The 17,089-nt window shown below is 54.6% G+C and overlaps 1 protein-coding gene across 2 annotated transcripts; it reads left to right on the top strand.

The window, feature by feature from the left end:
• The first annotated feature begins 543 nt into the window (after positions 1–543).
• Positions 544–16,096, top strand: SPI1 (Spi-1 proto-oncogene). 2 transcript variants are annotated; one of them, XM_077863201.1, is made up of 5 exons: positions 544–812; positions 3,468–3,567; positions 13,747–13,934; positions 14,772–14,934; positions 15,363–16,096. In XM_077863201.1, exons 1-5 carry the CDS (start codon positions 768–770, stop codon positions 15,680–15,682), a joined length of 816 nt encoding a protein of 271 aa, XP_077719327.1. In that variant the 5' UTR covers positions 544–767; the 3' UTR covers positions 15,683–16,096. The 2 variants fall into 2 exon arrangements, with proteins under 2 accessions (XP_077719327.1, XP_077719328.1); XM_077863202.1 differs by having other exon boundaries at positions 546–812; positions 3,471–3,567.
• Positions 16,097–17,089: the final 993 nt, after the last annotated feature.

Genomic DNA, 17,089 nt, shown 5'->3' with positions numbered 1-17,089 from the left:
CCTCTGGTGGAAGGGAAGCTGGTATGAAGGAGCTCAGGGAGGGGGAAAGTAGCACTGTGCTGAGGACCCTGTCCTGGAGCCCAGCCCCAAGGCAGATAGAATATAAGAGCTGGAGACCCAGATTCCAGAAGAGCCAGGCCTGACACGCTGGTAGATCACACCACTCAGGCTGACCCCCAAAAGTGAAGGCCCCAAGAAGCCACCCCTACCAGTTTTGGCCCCAAGCAAGAGACTGTTGGCCACATGGGAATCTCAAAAGCAGTGGGTATTAGTGGGGTTAGGAGTTAGGGGGCCTCAGCAGGGCCTGGGGGGCAGCACTGGCCTCCCTGCGGTCGAGCTAGCCTTCCTCCCTCCTCCTCTTTCTCCTCACCCCAGCCTCCAAGACCGCCCCTCACAGCTCCAGCTTCCTCTGGGCAGGGGGTCTGGCCCCCATGGTCTCTCAGGCCAGGCCCTGAAGCACCACCTGCCCCAGCCCAGCCTGAGACTTCCTGTAGCGCAAGAGATTTATGCAAACGGGCTGGGGCGGTGATGTCACCCCAAGGGGACTATCTCCCAGTGGCAGGCCCTTCGATAAAATCAGGAACTTGCGCTGGCCCTGCAATGTCAAGGGAGGGGGCTCACCCAGGGCTCCTGTAGCTCAGGGGGCAGGCCCGAGCCCTGCGCCCGCCCCGAGTTCGTCCAGCCCCCCGACGGGGCGCCCCATCCTGAGGGGCTCCGCACTGGCCCCCACCGAGGCGGGGGACCTGACCGGCTCGGAGCTCGGCTGGATGTTACAGGCGTGCAAAATGGAAGGGTTTCCCCTCGTCCCCCCTGTGAGTACCGGGGCTCCTCTGCGATCCTGACCCGCGGCCCGCAGCCGCCCGTCCGCCTGCCCAGCAGCCCAGCAGCCCAGCAGCCGGCCGGCTGCCCCCCGGCTCCCTATCTGTGGGAAGCTGGTGTTTCCTCCCTGGAGCTCCTGGCCCGAGACCCGGCAGGGGCCGTTGGCTTCTTCGGAGCAGGCCCTGGCGGCCGAGGGTGGGCCCACGGTGGGGCTGTGATCGGTGGGGCCTGAACGGTTATTTATAGATGGGGCTTGGGTGGCGGGTTGGTGGAGCTCCTGGGCAGGGTGCCGGGCTGGGGATGGTGAGGGCGGTGGCAGAGAGATGGCGGAGGAGGAGATGGGGAGCCTGGTGCGAGGGGAAGCCGGTCCCCAGAACAGTAGAGGCGTGAGGGCAGGAGGCCACAGGCCAGAGGTCTCTGGCCCGAGGCCTGGATGCTCCTGGAGACTGAGGCTGGTTTGTGTCTGGGTCTCCAGTGCCCGCTCTGGGGCCTGGCCCAGGGGACATGGCTGTTGACCCGGGGTCTGGGCCTCGGGCCGGCAGGTCCCCAGGGGCTGGGCGGCAGCGGGGAGTGGAGCGGAGACTGGGACGGCTGTTGGGTTGGGGCACTGGCCAGGGAGCAGGGAGACCAGGCAGGTGCTGGAGCGGGCCGTCTGGGGTAGGACCCAGCAGAGCGGAGGCTGCAGTGAGGGCAGGGGCCGAGGGTGGGACAGGGCTGGGACTGGAGGTGAGGCGGCAGGAGTCCCAGGGGACCCCTGGAGGGGAAGGGCAGCAGGCGGGGGCCGGTCCCCACTGCTCGTGCCCTCCATGACAGTTGCAGCCTTGGGCAGGTGCAGACCTGGGCCCCACAGGGGGGACCCCTCTCTCTTTCCCACCCTGTGCCCGCTCAGCAGGGCCCAGGGCCGGGGAGCCCTGGGGGAGCCGGGAAGGGCTTGGCAGGGCCTGCCCACCTGACTCAGCTTTCCCGGACCAGAGGCAGCTCCCTGCCCCCGCCTCACCCCAGCCAGGCCTCAGAGCCCCGGGAGGCACCCCAGCCCTGACATCCTGCTGTTGGGCTGCGCTGTCTGGAAACCAGGGGCTGGGTTCCCGGCCTTCTTACTGGCCAGACACAGACAGCCAGCTGTAGCTGGCACCCAGCCCCAACCCCACTCCCCCATCCACCACCAAGAAGGTAGTGGAGGGCAGGCAGGGGGGAGACAGAGAGGGTCCCAGGAAGAGCCAGGTCTGCCTCAGGAAAACCACAGGTCCAGAAGCTTGACCACACTGTCTCTGACCCTTGACCTCTCAATCCCCCAATCTCCCCAAACACACCTGAGCAGGAGGCACATCTCCTTGGGTGGCTACACCAAACCCCTTAGGGGCTACTCTGCGTACTCCTGGGAAGGTGGGCTCCCAAGACATCTCAGCCTCCCACCCAATCCCCAAGGGCTGGAGTAATTGTTGTGCAATCCCTGGGCACACACTGTGGGGGTGGAAGGAGGCCTGATGACTCTTGTGAAGAATGGGTGTGTGTGTCCCTGTGCCTGCACCAGTACAAGCAGGAGTGGGGTGGGGGAGGAAGAGGAGGGGGAGAGAAGAGGACAGGGAAGAGTGAGGGAGTGGAGGGGGGGAAAGGGAGAGGAGGACAGGGAGGAGTGAGGGAGTGAGGAGGGGGAGAGGGAAAGAGAAGAGCAGGGAGGAGTGAGGGGGAGGACGGGAAAGGGGAGAGCAGGGAGGAGAAAGGAGGTAGAGGAGGAGGAGGGGGAGGAGGGGGAGAGAGGAGGGGGAATGGGGAGAGGGGAGAAGGGGGATGGGGAGGAGTGGGGAGGAAGAATGAGGAGTGAGGGCAGGAGGGAAGAGAGGAGGAGAAGGGGTATCCCAGTGGGTGCGTCAGAGGGAGGAGGGAGGAGGGAGAGGGAGGGGGCCAGGGCTCTGGCTGGTCAGGCCCGCGTGGTGAACACTGAGGAGCCATGAGTGTGAGTGGCCACAGGTACCTAGGCCTGAGCACAGGCCGTGGGGACTGTGGCGGGAGGAGCAGCATGTACGCAATGACGATGGGTGTGCGGGCGGGATGTGAGTGACCACGATGGGCATGAGCTGGAGCCTGCTGTAAGGTGCCGGAAGGCAAGTGTGAGGATACCTGTGTAAACTCAAGTGGCTGCGTGTGCCTATGGTGTGAGTGTGCGATGGTGAGTGTGAATGCGAGGGGCCTGTAGAGCATGTGAAGGTAGACCATTGGGTGCTAGTTCATGTGTGGGGGTGTGGGTGTCACGGGGAGCGTCTGTGGTTTGGAGGTGTAGGTGTGTCAGCGTGATCGTGAGAGAGTGCTTGTGCAAGGTGGGGTCCTGTGGGGGCCAGTGTGTGTGTGTGGTTTGAGGAGCAGCTGTGCAGGGGGGAGGGGGAGGCCCGGGGCCCTCCTCTCAGCCCAGGTCCTCTTTTGACCTCTGACCTTTGGAGTCCGGTCAGCCCCTTTCTGCAGCAGCAAGACTCCAGTCCTCCTAGGTCCCCTGTCCCCACCGCGGTCTCCCCAGTTTCCAGGCGGGAAGGGGGCCTGGTGCTGTGCCCAGGGGCAGGGTGGGGGAGGTGGTGGTGGTGGCCGCGGCGCACCAGGGCTGCCACCTGTCCCAGCTGTCCCGCTGCCATCCGAGCCCTGACAGCCTGGTCTCTCAGCAGCCATCGGAAGACCTGGTTCCCTATGACACAGACCTGTACCAGCGCCAAACGCACGAATACTACCCCTATCTCAGCAGTGATGGAGAGAGCCACAGCGGTGAGTACGCGGCCCTCGGCGCCCCACACCCCCGCCCGCACTGATTGAGCATCTTCGGTGTGCCAGGGCCCGAGGTTAGCTCCGTCCACATTTATCTTCTCGTCCAGTCCTTGTGGCTTTTCACAAACGAGGAAGCGGAGGCTCAGGGAGCTAAGCGACTTGTATAAGGTCACGCTGCTGGTCGGTGGCACTCCGTCTGTCTGCTCCAGGTCCGACTTTTTCCTCTCCTGCTCCCCCAAGCCCCCAATTCTTCCTCTCTGGTGCCGTCACCCCCTTACTGTATGGTTCACGCTAGTGTAGCCCCTGCTCCCTGCTGTGTTCTCAACCTCCATGGACATGTAGGGCTGGAGCATTTCTTTGTTGGGGGGCCTGCCCTGTACAGTGTAGGATATCTGGCAGTGTCCCTGGCTTCTACCCATTAGACGCCAGAAGTACCGCCAGTCTCCACAACCAGAAAGGTCTCCACACATTGCCAAACGTGTCCTGGGGGACAGAATCAGCCCTAAGAACTGCTCACTAAGGGAAAGGCTCAGAGGGCCTCCTCATCTAGCTGAGGTGGGAGCGAGGATGGAGTATGAGCCAGGGGTTCCTTCCGTGAGTCTCACTGCTCATCCCAAGGCCCAGCCTCCACCCTGGAGCAAATTCAGGATAGACAGGGACAAGCATTGGGTGCCTGGAACCTGGGCAGGGCACCCTGACAGGCCACCCAAAGTGGATCTTGCTATAGTGACAGGACGCCCCTGAGCCCAAGTGAGAAGGCCTAGTAATAGGCCTTCCTTGGAGGGTTCTCCTGGAGTGCTGAAATCTGGGCACGCCACACACTGGGGTGTCTGCAGCCCCAGAGAGAGAGGCAGGCTGGAAGCAGAAGGTTTCTCACGGCGAGGCCACACCTGGGGCCCGGCCACACCTGTAGCTCCATTCTTCAGGCACATGGACAGCCTGCCACAGAGGGCACAGCTGCACTGGGAACAAACACCTGGCAGCTACTACAGAGACCTGGAAGCCTTGTCTAGGGAGTGGGTGGTGACTGAGCCTTAAGTCTGCATGTGGGGACACAGAGACCTCTTTCAGGATCCCAGGGCTCAGGGGGTGTTAAATATCTTTGTTTTCACCCTTCAAAGCATATTTATGATTCTGCAAGCCATGCATCCTCTCTGTGGGAAAGCTGGACAATTTAAGGAGAAAGCTTCCCCCATCCACTTCCCTCCCCAGCTCCCCCAGCCGGTATCAAGGGCAAGCCTCCCTGACCCAAAAGACCAGCCCCTGGTGACCCTGGCACCTAGCAGTTCAGGACCTGAGAGGGTCCCTTTGACCCTGAAGACCGGCTCCCCCTGGTGGCTCCAGGCAGCAGGACGGCCCACTGCCCGCGCACTCAGCAACGCCTGCGCCTGCCCAGGGACTCTTTCCCCTCTGGCCTAACCTCCTCTCAGTTTCACTGGGTTTGAGGGCATTTCCTTTGGGTCTGTTGCAGCCTCAGTTTCCCCTCCTGTAATATGAGGGGGTGTGAGCACATCTAGAAACCAGTTGTTTCTGGTGGCTGGGGCTGATGGAGTGAGCCCTTTGGAGAAAGCCTGCACTTTCTTGGCCCAGTGCCCAGGCAGGTCCCTTGTATCCTGGCTGGGGCTCTAGGATGACACCTGATTAGACCTCTGAGCACCCTGTTCTGGTCACACCCCAATTCCTTCGGAGACTTGCCTAGAGTCCCCAGGTGTCCTGTCCCTACTCCCCACAGCCTGCTCCCATCATTGCCAGTCTGGGCACTGGTGCTGATTTGTGCATCTGTTCTGTCCTTTTTACTTTTCTTTTCTTTTTTTTAAGATTTTATTTATTTATTTGAGGGGTAGGGGAGGAGCAGAGGGAGAAGGAGAGTCCCTGCTGAGCAGGGAGCCCAATGCGAGGCTGGATCCCAGGACACCGGGATCATGACCTGGGTGGAAGGCAGCCACCCAGGTGCTCTTTTTGTCATTTCCTAATACTTCTTGTCTGAAGACTCAAGAGTCTTCACCCCACACCCCATATCCCCCCCCACCCCAGTTCCTGCATGTCCTCTGGGTCTGCATTGCCAGGTGGCTGAAACTTACTAAGAAGGCACTGGTGCTGGACCTGGGGCTGGTCCTGGTTTCATCACTCACCAGTGTGTGACCTTAGAGCAAGTGACTTAACCTCTCAGAGCCTTTGGTCCCTCATATATGGAAATGAGAGCACGGAAACACTTACCTAGTAGAGTTGTGGCGATTCACTGAGGTAATACGTGAAATGTGTGAGGTCCTGAATGAGCTTTCAGGACAAAATATATTAGGTTTACTATATGCCCCAGGCAGGGGAGAGGAAGTCGGGAGAGTGGGAGGAACACAGAGGACTCTGTGACAGATCCACAGGTGACAGTCAACCAGCCAGCCACCCACCCATGCAACCACCCACCCTCAAAGCCACCCACTCATCCTTCCAACACTTATCGTCTCTCCACATGTCCACTCATCCCTCACTTGTCCATCCGCCAAATAGCTTCTGATTATAAGCTGTGTGCCAGACACTGTCCTAGGCACTGGAGGTTCCATGATAAGCGAGTCAGACAGAATTTACATCCCAGTGTGGGAAGAGGTGGTGGTAACCAGTCAAATAAGTAGACACGCAATAAGAAGCCCTATAAAAGGCGAAGTAACGTAATGCAGAGCGCCTACGTAGGGGGCACTTCCACTTGGGTTGTCAGGGAAGGCCTCTGAGGAGGTGGCAGCGGAGGCGAAGTCTCAGTGCAGAGAAGGAACATGCATGAAAAGGGGAAAGATGTTCTAGGTAGAGACAGCAGCAAGTGCAAAGCAGTGCTGACCCTGACAGAGGGCCTGGGTGGCCGGTGCATGGGGCGTGAGTGGAGAACAGAGAGAAGCCAGAGGGGTCTGCCGAGGACAGATCACACAGGCCCAAAGACATGGCAGGAGTTTGGGTTTTAGCCTACAAACAATGGGAAACCATTTCAGGGTTTTGAGCAGGGACATGACATGATCTGAATCATTTTGCGCGCGCGCGCGCGTGTGTGTGTGTGTGTGTGTGTGTGGTGAGAAATCTAAACAAATTTTAAATCTTGCATTTTTTATTGTTAAAAATAACAAATACTCATTGCAAAATTTTAAAAATCCTTATCATGGGGGATCCCTGGGTAGCTCAGTGGTTTAGCGCCTGCCTTTGGCCCAGGGCCTGATCCTGGAGACCCCAGATCGATTCCCACATCGGGCTCCCTGCATGGAGCCTGCATCTCCCTCTGCCTGTGTCTCTGCCTCTCTCTCTTTCCCTGTGTGTCTCTCATGAATAAATAAATAAAATATTTTTAAAAATCCTTATCATGTAAAATATTTCCCTCTTCCCAGCCTCCTTCCTCTCTTGGTCCATCCATGCAAACATTTTCTCCCACCTGTATACTCCTGGATGTCTGTCAATGCATGCACGCGCATGTGTATAGTCTATTCCCTCAACGACCAGAATTGTAGTATCGCACCGATCTGCAACTTGCTGCTTTTTACTTAAGCTGTATCATAGACATTTCTTCATAACACATGTGGCATGGCAGAGATGGATAAAAGCTATTTTTCCGGTCTTCCTATTACAATGCTAAGTAAACGTATACATGAAGATTTGAAATGGAGACTTAGAACACTGTCCATTTATTCATCCACAGACATTTATCGAGTGCCTTCCATGTGCCAGGTGGAGATGAATCTAGCTTGGATTTTTAATTTGCGATATTGTCTACTGTGCTCTCTTGTTCTGAGATGAGACTCTGACTGTAGTCACACACACACACTTCACACATACCAAAACGATTACAGCAACTTTTCCCCAGTTTTAGTGGTGTATCTGATATACAACACCAGGTAGGTCTAAGGCGCATGGCGTCATGACCTGACGTCCGTAGATAGTGGGAAATGATCACCACAGTAAATTCAGTTAACGTTCTTCACCTTATAGAAATACATAAAAGATTTTCTCCTTGTAGAGAGAAGTTGTAGGATCTAATCCTGTAGCAACTCTCAAATAAACCATATGGCATTGGTTGTTGTTGTTGTTGTTTTTTTAAGATTTTATTTATTCATTCCTGAGAGACACAGAGAGGCAGAGACACAGGCAGAGGAGAAGCAGGCTCCTTGCAGGGAGCCCGATGTGGGACTCGATCCTGGGACTCCGGGAACATGCCCTGAGCCAAAGGCAGGCGCTCAACCGCTGAGCCACCCAGGCGTCCCCCCATATGGCATTGCTAACTGCACCGGTCACCACACTGTACATCGTGTCCTCAGCACTTACAACTAGGAGTTTGTCCCCTTTGAACTCGTCCCTCCGATTTCCCCAACCTCAACCCCGGTCTCTGCCAACCACAAACCTGGTCTCCTTGTCTACAAGCTTGGGATTTTTGTTCTAGATTCTCACTTATATGTGAGATCATACAATATTTGTCTTTCTCCATATAGTAACTTATTAAATCAGTATCTGAATTTTCCAGGATTATGACCATGTGAGGATTACTCAGCTGAGCCACATGGTGTACTTTGATTATCTGTACTTTCTCACCGCCCCCCCCAAAAGAGGACGAGGGGCAATGTAGCAAGGAGATAGTACCTTGTTCTGGAGCCAGGCTGCGGGGATTCACACCCCATTTCCCCATTACTATCTGGGGTGACCATGGGCAAGATATTTCACCTCTCTGTGTCTCAACTTCATAATAGTAACTACTTCACGGGGTTGCTATAAGGATTGAGTGAATCACTCTACGTAAAATCCTTAGAACAGTGCCAGGCACACCGTGAATGCTTCATGACATGGATAGGGGTTGTTTCTGATTCTAGTGTCCTAAGGGAGAGTGTGTGAGAGTGTGTAGGGTTTTGTTTTGTTTGTTTTCCTCATGTCTTTATGATTAGCAGTTTGGCTGTGTACAGAAATCTAAGTTGAAAATCACATTTTCTCTGAGGAATTTGAAAACATTTCTTTATCTTCTGGTTACTAGAATTTTTCTTTTGAAGTCAGATGCCTTTTTATGTCCCCTTTCTGTAATGTAACCGGTTCTTTGTTTTTGTTTTTCTGTTTGATTAGTTTTGTTTTGTCTCTGGAAGTTTTTAGTACCTTCTCTCTCTCTCTCTTTAAGATTTTATTTGTTTACTTGAGAGAGAGAGAGAGCAGAGGGAGAGGGAGAAGCAGACCCTCACTGAGCAGGGAGCCCAACGTGGGGCATTTAGTACCTTCACTTAACATCTAGTAGTTCCACTGAATAAGCTTTTTGAAGAGTCACTCTGGCTGCTATGGGAGAATAGATGGAGTGGAGGCCACAGTAGGGACAGGAAGAAAGCACCGAGAGGAAGCTCCTGGAATTATCCAAGCAAGAGATGCTAGTGGCTTGGCCAAAAGTGGTGGTAGTAGAGACAGAAAGAAGTAGGCAGATTCAGGATAGATTTTGAAGGCAGGGTTCATAAAATTTACTGTTTATTCTTATTATGTTATCTTATTTTTTAAAGGTTTGATTTATTTGAGAGAGAGAGAGAGACAGAGACAGAGATAGCAACAGAGGGCAAGAGTAGGGAGAAGAAGCAGGCTCCCTGTTGAGCAAGGAGCTTGATGCAGGGCTGAGGAGCCTCCATCCCAGGAGCCTGAGATCATGACCTGAACCAAAGGTAGACGCTTAACTGACTGAGCCATCCAGGTGCCCCTATTCTTATTATTTTAAATTGTGGTAAAATACACATAATATAAAATGGTAGTTCTATTTCTAATTTTTGAGGACCTCTGTATTGTTTTCCACAGTGTCTGCAACATTTTATATTCCCACCCACAGTGCAGAAGCGTTCCAATTTCTCTACATCCTCACCAACAGTGGTTACTTTCTGGTTTTGTTGTTGTTGTTGTTGTTGTTGCTGTTTTTTTGTTTTGTTTTGTTTTATTGATAATAGCCATCGCAATAGGTGTGATAGGATTTGCTCTTTGTGAGAAGATTGGTAAAGGAACTAGAGTTCCAAAGTATGACTCCTCTCTATCCTTCTACCTTTCCACGTACTCTTTCATCTTTTCATACCACCAACCATCCGCCCGTCCACCAATGTGTTCACACACCCATCTAATCATTTACTCATTCATCTTTCCAATTGTCCTCTTCACCTGCCAAACCCTCCATCCATCTCTCACAGACCTGCCCATCTAATAAATGTATACAAAGCGTCTCTCCTACACCAGGCACATTGCTAAGTGCTATGGTATCAATAAAATACAAATCCCACCAGATTTATTTAACAGAGGAAATAACTAAAACCTTAATAATTAGGATAACGGTAGAGAGTAACAAGTATGATGAAGCCTGGAGCTCCCCACTCTCTGGACCTCTGGTTCCTTTGAGCAATGTGCAGGAGAGCAGGGTTTCAGGAGCCCGTGTCCAGTGGTCTGTGATTTCCTAAAGTTTTTTCTCAGCCCTTGCCTTCTTAATTCCTCATCTTCCTTCTCTGTCTTGTTCTTACTTCTGCTCCGCTGGGGGAGAACCCTGGGCTTAAGACTGGGATTTCTGCTCTAAGGAGATAAGGTCAACTGAATGACGCTTAAGGCTTCAGTTTTGTGTATGTGTGGAGTTGTTTGAAATATCATTTCGGTTTTGTCTTGGTAACATACAGGTATTAGGGACACCAAAAACACTGAGTAAGAATAGGGATGAGAGGGAAGGACTTTGGTACCAGATCGGGAGCTGGTTTAAAGGGGAGATAATGAGAGATCAAGATGAAAGGGTTTATTGATGGGTGGCTGGATGATGGAGGGATGAAGGGAATGATTGATGATGAGTGGGTAGCTAGCTGATGGATGCATGATGGATGGGTGGATGATGGGCCAGTGCTGGATAGATGAATGGATGGTGGATGGATGGAGGATAGATGATGAATGATGGGTGAGGGGTAGATGGATAAAAGCAGGCAGTAAAGTCGGTATCACCATGACTCTCAATTAAAGCTTTCATTAACAGTCTTGGCTCTCAGAAGTTGTTTGGTGTGATAGGTAGGAGTTCGGTTCCTGGAGGCAGGCACAGGTGACTTTACCAATGCCTGTCTGTGGACACGGGACTTAATCTCTTTGAGTCATAGTTTCCTCATGTGCAAAAGAAAGATCATACTGAAAAAAATAAAAATAAAAACAAAAAAGAGAAAGATCATACTGGTGACCACCTTGTCAGAGCTAAGGTGAGATTAAATGGGAAAGGTGGTGTGAGTACTCAGCATAGCTCCCGGTACGTAAAAATACACGTTAAAAGCCAATTTTTATTGATCATTTGATTGACTATTGATTGAGGCTTACTATGTATGGGGCTATGAAAAGGAGGGTCCAGAGTTGTGCTAAAGAGGCATATCACAGGATGACCCAAGTGACCCAGTGAAAGCACAAAAAGGGGTGAAGCAATGTGTTTGTGAAGAGCCATTTAGAAATGAGGTCCAAAGAGCCCAGGAGTGCTGACCTTTGCACTATGAAGGATTCCTTGTATTGTGTTCTTTCGGAAGGCCCCATGTTTGGAACGTTTCTGCCTACCAGACTGGGTTTATTACATAATTGCCTGAGCACCCAAATCAAGGGTAAAGGTGGTTGCTATTGGGGCTTTTGAAACCTTAATTGTACCTTGAGTCCCCTTCGCAGCTTTCAGGGGACCCTGGGACAGGGTTCCAGAGTTTCAGTGAACAAAGGAACCTCCTGGAGGCCCTGTGAAACTCCAATCTCCAGCTCCCCTCTCGATGCTTCTGATTCACTGGGTCTCCAAGTAGGGCCCAACTCTGACGAAGGTGTACTGAGAACCCCACAGGAAATCCTAGCCTCAGGTTGGGACCACTAGAGTGAGCTCAGGGATCTCATGCAGAGCTAGGACAGAAGGAGGGGGAACAGGAGAGAAAGAGAGCAGTGAGGGGGCCGTTGCCCCATACCTGGAGAGCTGCACACTTGCATGGTCCTCTAAAGCATGGAACTGGAGTGGGTTTGAGTGTGGGGGCTGCTTGGCAGGATAAGGCACACTGTTAGATCTGGACAGTTCAACCTGGGTGGGGAAGGCAAAAATGGGAGGGGCCAGGAGTGGGGCCAGAGGGTGGATCCACCCCTAAAGAGGACCCCAGATTGGCTCACCATATATTTAGAGACCCCCCAGAACAGCCCATCTGTAAGGCACAGAGACAACTCTCCCAGGCAGGGGGACAGCTGTTAACTTGCTGCAAGATGACGGCACAAATTAAATGTTGTTTTGTTTTCCCTTCAGATTTAGATAATTGTGTGGAGGAGTCAGAGACGGTTCTCAGGAGGCTAGGATTTATTCAATGATTCATTTGTTCACTTGTCCCAATATTGTTTGCTGAATGACTGCTGTGTTTACGCCCTGGGAGTAAGGGGGGAACAAAATATTGTCCTCATGGTGCAATGCTGAGGCCCCAGCTCTAGCCTCTGGGAGAATGCAACAGGCCCCCCCAAACTATTTCTCTGGGCCACTGACTGAGATGGCAGGGAGCGAGAGGAAGAAGAGGAGATAAACGTACGTGAAAGTATCTGCCATTTGCTCAAGTGCTAATCTAGGTTCTTTAGAATAATACAGTAGTAGTAATAGTAGTAGTAGTAGTAGAAGATAATATTTATTGAATGGGATTTTATGCTCGGTTCTATTCTAAGCATCTTGCAGGCATTAGCTCATTGAACCCTACAACAAGACTATAAGGTGTGTGTAATTATTCTTTACAGATGATGAAACTGAGGCTTACAGATGGGGGATGACCTGCCATGGGACACAACAGTAAATGGCAGAGGCAGGATTTGAACCCAGTTCTGCCTGACTCTCTCATCATGCATTTTCTCTCTTCTGTGCCATGTAGCCTTGTAGAGGTGGGAGTGTGGGCTGCCTGGATTGTGGGTTCAAATGATCTCATGTGTGGACAGGACGTCTGTAACTACCCAGTCGGGTCCCTGACTTTTAGACTGGGGAATTGGCGGCTCAGGGTAGTAAAATGACTTGTGCAGGGTCACACAGCAAAGCCACCACAGGGCAGTATTAGAGAGCAGGTCTTCTGATAACTGGGTCCAAAGCCAAAAAACCCACATTTTTATGGGATGTGTGAGTGAATGAGTATACACTTGTGTGGAAAAAAAGAAAAGAAATGGAGACAGATACACACATATACACACACACACAGGGCTGGTGGTGGTCCTTCTGGAGCATTCCAGGGATGCTGCCTTGGCCTAGCATCTTGTGCACTCCCTCTTGGGTCACATGAGAAAATCCCTCTTGTCACTTTCTCACCACATCTTCTTTTGGATCCGAGATTGTACCCAGGAACTCCACAGACATGTGGCAGTTTTGCTTTTTTTTTTTTTTCCTGGAAAAGATGTCCAGGGAAACCATGTCCTAGTTCCAAGACAGGGCTCCCGCCGGCATGTGGCCATTCCCCAAACTTGAATCCACCGCACCGCAGACTCTGAAAGCACCTAGGGGGAGTTTCCAGGGGGGGTCTGTGTCCTGGCAACCTTGCCGGAGGACAGATACAGCCACCCAGGGCCACGGCTTTGAAGGGGCAGCGCTGTGGGCCGGGACAAGTTCTGGTGTGAGGAATGTCAGCCGTGTGACTTTGCAATCACACCTTGGCCATGTGACAAGACCGTGTGCGCGTGACTGTGGCCTCAGGAACCACTCTGTGGAGGGGTAACCAGTATTCCCTGGGGGCCTACTCTGGAGCTGAGAGTTTTTACAAACGGGAACTCATCTGTAGCCTCCCAATAACGATTATCCCCATTTTACGAGTGAGTCACCCACCCGAGGCTGGAGAGGTCCCAGAAAGCAAATAGCAGAGCCAGGATTCAGACCCTGACCGTGTCCTGGTGACCACTTGGGAGGCGGGCTAGACTGGCTGCTGGGAAGGCAGGCTTCCCCTCAGGCCTCGGCTCTGCCTGGGTCGGGGCCTCTAGCTGCGGGCCCATTCTGTCACCTCAGTGTCAGCCTCAGTGTTCTCATCTGTAAAATGGGGATGGTGCCTAACAAGGTGGGTGGTGAGACGATGCACCTCCACTTGGAGCCCAGCCGGGCCTGTGATAATAGCCCCCTAGGCCCGGCGTCATGATTTGTGGGGCGGGGGGGGGGGCGGGAATTACTATAGCGTCTCCCCGCCCCGCACCCAGCTCACCCCCGCTGCCTGGCTGTCCCCACAGACCATTACTGGGACTTCCACCCACACCACGTGCACAGTGAGTTCGAGAGCTTCGCCGAGAACCACTTCACGGAGCTGCAGAGCGTGCAGCCCCCCCAGCTGCAGCAGCTCTACCGCCACATGGAGCTGGAGCAGATGCACGTGCTCGACACCCCCATGGCTCCGAGCCACGCGGGCATCGGCCACCAGGTGCGTGCGGCCCTTGCTCCCTTGGGACGGGCCTGCGGTGAGGCCAGCGCTTCGCAGGAAGCTGACACGGGCTCTTACTCAACTCGGCTTCCTGCCCCACAGCGCCAACGGCGGCCGGAGCCCCAACGGCTGCCTCCTGACCCTCTGGCTGCCCTCGTGACCCCACACCCCTTATCTTCTCCTGCCTGCTGATGGACAGAGCCCCTAGAACCTCCTCCCTCCCCGGATCCACCCCTGACAACCCCCAGCTCCCGGCCCCTCGGGGACCCGGCATTCGAGTCACTGGACACTGGCCTCCACTGGCCTCCCCATCTCCACTGACCCCCTTTATTGGCCCTCCTCAGCCCCATGGGCCCTAATCCCAATCAGTGACCTCTGTTAACCTCTATGATCCCTCCCTGACCTCCACTGGCCCTTCCCTCACTTCTCACCCACCTGGTTAAACCCCAGTCACTCCCATACCCTACCTATGGGCCCCTCCTCTCTGCCACCTCTGACCCCAGGAATGTCAGGCCATAGGGCACCTCTGTGCGTTTGGGGAAAGGGTGCCCTGTCCCCCCAGCCACGCAGCCACAATCCAGGGGGCCCAGGATGTACGGGATTCCTGCAGCCCTCAGGCTTCCACAACCCAAGCTCTGTGGGTAGCTGCCCCTGCCCGACCCCTGTAACCTGACGGACCTCCAGCTTCCCCGGCCTTCTCCCAAGTCTTTCTGCACCTTGCTGGCCTCCCCACCCTCTCCTTACCCCCTCTTCTCTTGTTCGGATCACCACTACCTGGCGGCCCTGAGCTGTGAACTGGCCCTCACTGACCTCAACCCTCTTTCCCTGCCTTTCTAGGTCTCCTATCTACCCCGGATGTGCCTCCCATACCCCTCTCTGTCCCCGGCCCAGCCTAGCTCGGATGAGGAGGAAGGCGAGAGGCAGAGTCCCCCGCTGGAGGTGTCTGATGGGGAGGCTGATGGCCTGGAGCCAGGGCCTGGCCTCTTGCACGGGGAGACAGGTAGGGTGGCCCAGCCGTCTGGCCCAGCCCTGACCCTGGCCATATACGGGCCCCGTGCACCCAGCCAAGGCCGTGGCAGCCATGCCACAGAGCTGCGTGTGTGTCTCTATCTGAGCGTGTGAACATTTGCCGAAGTGTGCACCGCATCTGTGACCATCCGTCCTTATTCGTGTGTCAGTGAGCACGTGTGCACAAGTGTGTCGTGAACACACACAGGCATCTATGTGACTGAGGGCGTGTGTCTGTACCTCTCTGGGTTGCATGTGAGCAGGTATGAGTGCCAGGCATGGGCGAGGGAGCCCTTCCCCTGTAGACCACCCTCTCCTCCCGGTTCTTCCCCAGGGCGCCCCACACCAGGGGGGAGGGGAGGGCGGGTCCCTGGGTCCCCAGGTCCCTGGGTTGGGGCGCTGACCCCCTGCCGCCCACAGGCAGCAAAAAGAAGATCCGTCTGTATCAGTTCCTGCTCGACCTGCTTCGCAGCGGAGACATGAAGGACAGCATCTGGTGGGTGGACAAGGACAAGGGCACCTTCCAGTTCTCGTCCAAGCACAAGGAGGCGCTCGCACACCGCTGGGGCATCCAGAAGGGGAACCGCAAGAAGATGACCTACCAGAAGATGGCCCGCGCCCTGCGCAACTACGGCAAGACGGGGGAGGTCAAGAAGGTCAAGAAGAAGCTCACCTACCAGTTCAGCGGGGAGGTGCTGGGCCGCGGGAGCCTGGCCGAGCGGCGCCACCCGCCCCACTGAGCCCCGGCCCCGCACACCCCGCCGGGCCCGCCGGGCCTCCCCGCCGGCCATAGCATTAACCCCTCGCCCGGCCCGGACACAGGGAGGCAAGCTCCCAGGGGCCAGGGACAGGACTGAGGGCCGGGCCTCGCCTCACCCGTCCACGCCCTCCTCCGAGCCCGCCACCCACTCCCTCTCCCCGCCCCCCACCAGGACTCCAACCCCGGCTCCAGCGGGCACACACCCCCCTCCAACCCGGGGCATCTGACCCCAGGGCCTTGCTTAGTGCGACCCGGGGCGCTACCTTGGTTGTTTGAAGTCATCATATTTGTATAAATGGAACCCTTCTACTCCAGCGTCTCTTCCTTCCCCCACCTCGTCCCCGTTAGCTTCCTCAAGAAAGTTATTAAAGTTATTCTAGTGAGTCCTCTTGTAGCCCAGAGTCTCTTTTATGCTGTTTCGTGCATCTTGTCCGGGCGCCCCTGTCTGGTCTGTCTTTTTCTCATTTGTCCATTGGGCGTTGACTGAGGACCCCGCCCCGTCTGGGCGCTGGGGCCATCGGGACACACGACACCACGAGTTAGAGCTGCTGGAGGAAGGGGTCCTAGGGTGTTATCGGGGGAATAAATCATTACAGAGCCCCCTGCGCCTGATATATGGGCTTTTTAAAAATGCCTCAGTGAGGCTTAAAATCTAGGTTGTGGCTCCTGTGAGGATGATGAGGATCATCGTGGCTGCAACGTTGGATTTTCTGGCCATTTATTACGTGTCAACCTCGAGGAGCAAAGTCTAGTATCATCCCATTTTATAGACCGGGAAACTGAATCATGGAGAGGTCAAACCGGTCCATCCAAGGTCACACAGCTTAGGTGAGGGATGGGCCGGATCCCCCCCGCAGGCTGGCTGCTAGGCCCCCTCACAGGTCTGGAATGGGGTGCTGTCGAGCAGGGCCAGGACCAGGAATTAAGCCCCAAAGCATCCTCACAGAATGCATGGCGGCAGGACCCCAATTGCACAGCTGGTCCGGCTTCCAGTCCCCATCAAAAGGGAGAAACAGAAAAAAAAGATGAACCTGGAAACCCAGAAGCATCTTGCTTCCAACAGTAAGTGACAAGATGTAGCAGAAGCCAGTGTGGGAGTGAGGAAACATCCCAGGGCAGCCAGCAGGTCTCAGAGAACCCAGACTTGGGGCCATTGGCATCAGGGCAAACGCCCTCCAGGCTTGAACTGTGACGTCCCTTCTCAGGTTTCCAAGCCCCACAAGAAGGAAAGGGGTGCTCAGTCCTCTTTGAAGAAGGCTAAGGAGCGGGGGATACAGTCACAGGTAGTTAAAAAGAGGAATAGAGGGATGCCAGGGGGGGTGGCTCAGTGTTGAGCATCTGTCTTTGGTCAGGGCGTGATCCTGGGGTCCTGGGATCGAGTCCCATT

Source organism: Canis aureus, chromosome 21, assembly GCF_053574225.1.
Source record: "Canis aureus isolate CA01 chromosome 21, VMU_Caureus_v.1.0, whole genome shotgun sequence".
NCBI lineage: Eukaryota > Metazoa > Chordata > Mammalia > Carnivora > Canidae > Canis > Canis aureus.
This window is presented reverse-complemented; position numbering and strand designations above follow the sequence as displayed.

Coding starts and splice junctions, on each gene's coding strand:
- SPI1 (XM_077863201.1), top strand. CDS start 768: ATGTTACAGGCGTGCAAAATGGAAGGGTTTCCCCTCGTCCCCCCT. Junction 3,568..13,746: donor TGATGGAGAGAGCCACAGCG/GTGAGTACGCGG, acceptor CTGTCCCCACAG/ACCATTACTGGGACTTCCAC. Junction 14,935..15,362: donor CCTCTTGCACGGGGAGACAG/GTAGGGTGGCCC, acceptor TGCCGCCCACAG/GCAGCAAAAAGAAGATCCGT.